At 36.9% G+C, this 4,452-nt stretch overlaps 1 protein-coding gene and 1 pseudogene across 1 annotated transcript in view; both read left to right on the top strand.

The window, feature by feature from the left end:
- LOC132190832 (UDP-glycosyltransferase 90A1-like) overlaps positions 1 to 4,452 on the top strand; it is a 54,300-nt pseudogene that overhangs the window by 39,154 nt on the left and 10,694 nt on the right.
- The window catches only part of LOC132189415 (disease resistance-like protein DSC1), a 3,410-nt gene continuing 3,179 nt past the window's right edge, over positions 4,222 to 4,452 (top strand). The window contains exon 1 of the mRNA XM_059604156.1: positions 4,222 to 4,395. Coding sequence (XP_059460139.1) covers positions 4,222 to 4,395 — 174 coding nt within the window. The remainder of the gene's footprint in view (positions 4,396 to 4,452) is intronic.

The raw sequence follows: 4,452 nt of genomic DNA, 5'->3' as shown, positions 1-4,452 counted from the left end.
GCACCCTCTCATCCTCCACTGAGAAATAGGATCCTTGCCGACGCGGGAAGTCCAGGTGTAAGGATAAAGGAGATGCTTCACCAACCTGACGCACTCTGGCGGAGGAGCCACCTAAATGGCGAGTCAGAGGAATCTCCGGTGACTGCTCATCGACGATCTCGTCAACCTGTGCTGGAATTTTTTAGAAGACATGATCACTGGAAAAATCGAAATGCACTGAGCTTTGGTAAAATGGATGGAGATCTAGAATGCTTAAGCAATGAAGGTCGACGGCAAAATCTTTATAGAATGGGAAACCTTCGACAAGGCACAGGGCATTTAATACAGGGACATCATGAGCCAGCAGTCACGCCTGAACTGAAGAGACTCAAGCCATCTTTCCCTTCAAAAAACTCAATCAATGGCACCGTTCACAAATCGACACCTATTTCGTCAATTTTTGAACCACATCCAAGACACATGGATAAACGATGGTGCATTTACGTGGATAGAGACAAAAGATTTGGAAAATCGCAAGATTGCAACAGATCTCAAAATATCTGGAGCGTGCAGGTGTCATGTTCCATAAATGGTTAACGCTCCAAGAACAACGGATATGGGGAACTGAGCAGGGAAAAGCACTTGAACGGTTTACCCTCGAGAAAAGAGCACTATCAAAAGATCGAGAGTTTGAATTCTCTCCTCCTGAAGTCTGGCAAAAGGAATTCGGGGGGTAACTGTTACACATAAACCCATCACTCGAACCCGACCCAAGAAAGCCAGATACATCCAAATGGGCACACTGAATGCAACCCAGCACAAAGCAATGGATACAGCGTCGTCTATTACACTCTCGGATGGCGAAAGACCAAATTCTGTGCCACAATGAATCTCCTACACTTAACATCCAGATGCATCTATCATAATCAGGATACAACTCGGCTATATGGTTATGATCCTGCTCTTAAAAGACTCCTGACATATACATGTCATCCTCGGAATCCTGTCAATATATGTAACGGCCTTTTACCAATCATATAGACAAGAGACAAGAATATTAACTCTACCAGCTGTTATGCCTAAATCCCGGATCCTCCGCCCAGTCATCAAAATCAGCTTCATATGATCAACTATAAAAGGCCTCACTCCAAAGGTGCAAGGATGACCACTACGACATATACTGAGTTTACATGCACACTGACTTAAGCATCAGAGGAGGAACTGCCGGCCAACACCCGGTGGATCCTCTTAACGCGTGCTCTAGTTTTGTAGGTTTGACAGAAGGTGTGAAAAACGAAAGGCGTAGCTCGGAGACTTGGATTCCTTTGAGTTCATCATACCGGAAACTGCTTCAACGCATAGCATCTTTTGAAATGCTATATTCCAACCAACCATCATATTATTTGAACCATGCTAGATTAAAACGATGTCAAAATTTACCAAATCTTGTTTTTGGAAAATCATGGTCAAATGGTTGGGAAGCTCATTTTTGTAAATATGCTCTTCTGATTTTGTCTCTATCATTAGCATGGTAATCATACATTTTTTTTCCTCAAGCATGGATCTAATGGCAGATTTGATAAATCTACCTCAATACGAGCTTGTTTAGATTTTAACTGGACTTCAATAGAATCATTGTTGTCATCCATAATCTCAGGCAGCTACAATTATATATTTCATACAATTAAAATATGTAACAAAAACTATATATATTCATAAAAAATTAAATTAAAAAAGCAATCTAAATATAAAAGAAAGAGACATTTTTATCATTTAATAATAAATTGAAAAATAAATTAGTGTAAAAATTTGATTGCATACCTGAAACTTTTCAAGAAAGATAAATTATCAAAATATATATATATATATATATATATATATATATATATATATATATATATATATATATATAATCAATAGTTTTGTCAAAATACTAAAACTATTGCAAATCACAAGTTTGCAAATTGATAGCTCTGTAGTCCCCGTTCATGTTGTGGTTATTTATATATAGGTTAATATGTAGTATTCACTTATTAAAAATTGAAAAGCCTATAAAGTTAAAAAAATCTAAAACCAATTGAAAAGCCTAAAAAGTTAAAAAAACCTTAAACCTATTCATAGTCGTACATGCCACTTTTTTAGTCTATTTAGTGTGCCTAACTTTTAGTACTCTTCAGTTGGTGTGTCCAGATAAAACTCTTATTATTATTATTATTTTCTTTCTTGTGTTGTACAAGTAAACCATAAATAGCTAGGTGTCTACGACCTGTCTCTTCTCACGTGATTTTTTTTTTTCTCTATGCCATGCATTGCTTAACTTAGACGCAATTTGGTTGTTAAAACACAACCTTTGTCTTAAAATTAAAAGACCTAAAGTAATCATCTTCTTCCTTGTGCAAGTTGAATATGAAACAATACCGACGAAACCAGTCTAATCAGAAGGCAGAAATAGTGATGAATCATGAAACCAAAGACGTCATGGACTCACGTACTAAGTGCCAGTCCTCTTAGAAAAAATTTTCCTATAAATCTGAGAGTAGGCAACCAGGGGAGGAGGAAAACATCTACCGAATATATATATATATATTGGGGGATTGAAGGGGAGCATTTGATCCCTTTAGACCTCCCCTCCTTCTGCCCTTGATTAGGCATGAGTTGTTTGTGAATTATTTTTCTATAATAAAATGTATTTCTGCATTATGACCATGTAAATTTATTTGTAGATGATGAGAAAGCCAAATACAATGCTTGACTTTTCTAATAGAAAAAATGCATAAGGTTCAAAATCCAATGTTGGTGATGCATCATCGCCAACCTCTGATATTCCAGTTTCTTAAAAGTCTCCTAACAACTCTCAAAGAGCTGACGTCGATGAATTTGATATTAGTTCATAAGAGCATGATCTTGGATTGCATCCTCAAATATGAGATTATAATATTAATCAACGGAATGAAATCCGACGACCTTACATTAAAGTTTGTTCGTACCAACCTATTCTCTCAAAATACCTAAAGATCTGGACCAAAAAAACCTCGTCGTAGCTTTAAACCATCGTGGTTCAAGCTATTTCCTTCATGACTTGAATACTCAAATAGTAAAGATGCAATCTTTTTTCTGTCATACTTTCTCTTTAATAAGGTATCTGGACATCCTACACAACGTGTTGGGTGGTCCCTCTTATATGGGGACCACGTGGGCTACAAAACAAAGCCCTTGTTTCATAGTATATATATAAAAGAAACACATGTACGTGTGTTAACGCATGAGACAAAAAAGAAGAAGAGAAAAACAGAGAGAGATAGCGCCACACCTTGCAGGGAGAGAGAAAAAGAAAAAGGAGAAAAAGGATTTTGCCTAATCGCATCTATCAGATATTGGAAGGTCGTTTGTGATCCAATCTTGATGAAATTTTAGTATGTTGTTCCTGACGACGAGTGCTACGTATTGAATTGTGTCAATTGTTGGACTTCCTCTCCAATCGCTTGATTGCTAATACCTACTTGGTGAGATCTTTCTTTATTCTTGTTGGAACCCACTTTATGGAGATGAATTTATGTTTAATCCAAGAATGCATGTATTTTTGATGTTGTGGTGATAACCACTAGATATTTCTCTAGAGAAGACAATTGTAAACTCATTATTATTGATAGTGAAAGATTTCACTAGACTAGGTCTCGTGGTTTTTCCTTCACATTTGAGGGTTTTCCATGTAAAAATCATGGTGTCTTACTTGTGGGCTGCTTGATTATTATTCTACTACTGTGATTGAGTAATTTGCACAAAGAGGGGTAGATTAATTTCACTGAACATCTGAAATTGGTGTTCACCCCTAACAAAGCGGTATTAGTGCCTTTTAGTTCATTGTCAGTGTGGAGTTCTTGTGTAAATTAAATGGAAGAGTCATCTAACAACATTGTTAAACTCACAGCTTCCAATTATTCACTTTGGATGACTAGGATTGAAGATATTTTGTATTGCAAGGAGTTGCTTGAACCTATTGAGTTGAAAGGTGTCAAACCAATTGTTACAACCAACAACGATCGGAAGAAATTGAATAGGAAAGCCGTTGGATATATTAGGGAGTGGGTTGACTAAAGTGTCTTTGATCATGTAGCCAAAGAAGTTTATGCTTACAGTCTTTGGCAGAAGCTAGAGTGTCTGTATGAACGAAAGACTCCTCAAAACAAAGCCTTTGTGATAAGAAGGCTTGTGAATTTGAAGTACAAAGATGGGCATAGTGTTATGGAGCATTTGAGTAATTTGCAGGGATTGCTGAATGAGTTGTCTACCATGAAACTTGCATTAGATGATGAGGTGCAAGCATTACTTTTGTTGAGTTATTTGCCAGACAGTTGGGAAACTTTGGTGCTGGCACTTAGTAATTCGGCTCCCAGTGGTGTGATAACTATGGGTATGGTAAAAGACAACATATTCAATGAAGAGGCAACAAGAAAAGAGCAAGGTATTTCTTTT

This window comes from Corylus avellana, chromosome ca8 (assembly GCF_901000735.1).
Source record: "Corylus avellana chromosome ca8, CavTom2PMs-1.0".
Lineage (NCBI taxonomy): Eukaryota > Viridiplantae > Streptophyta > Magnoliopsida > Fagales > Betulaceae > Corylus > Corylus avellana.
The sequence above is the reverse complement of the archived record's forward strand: the minus strand, read 5'-3'. Positions and strand labels throughout refer to the sequence as shown.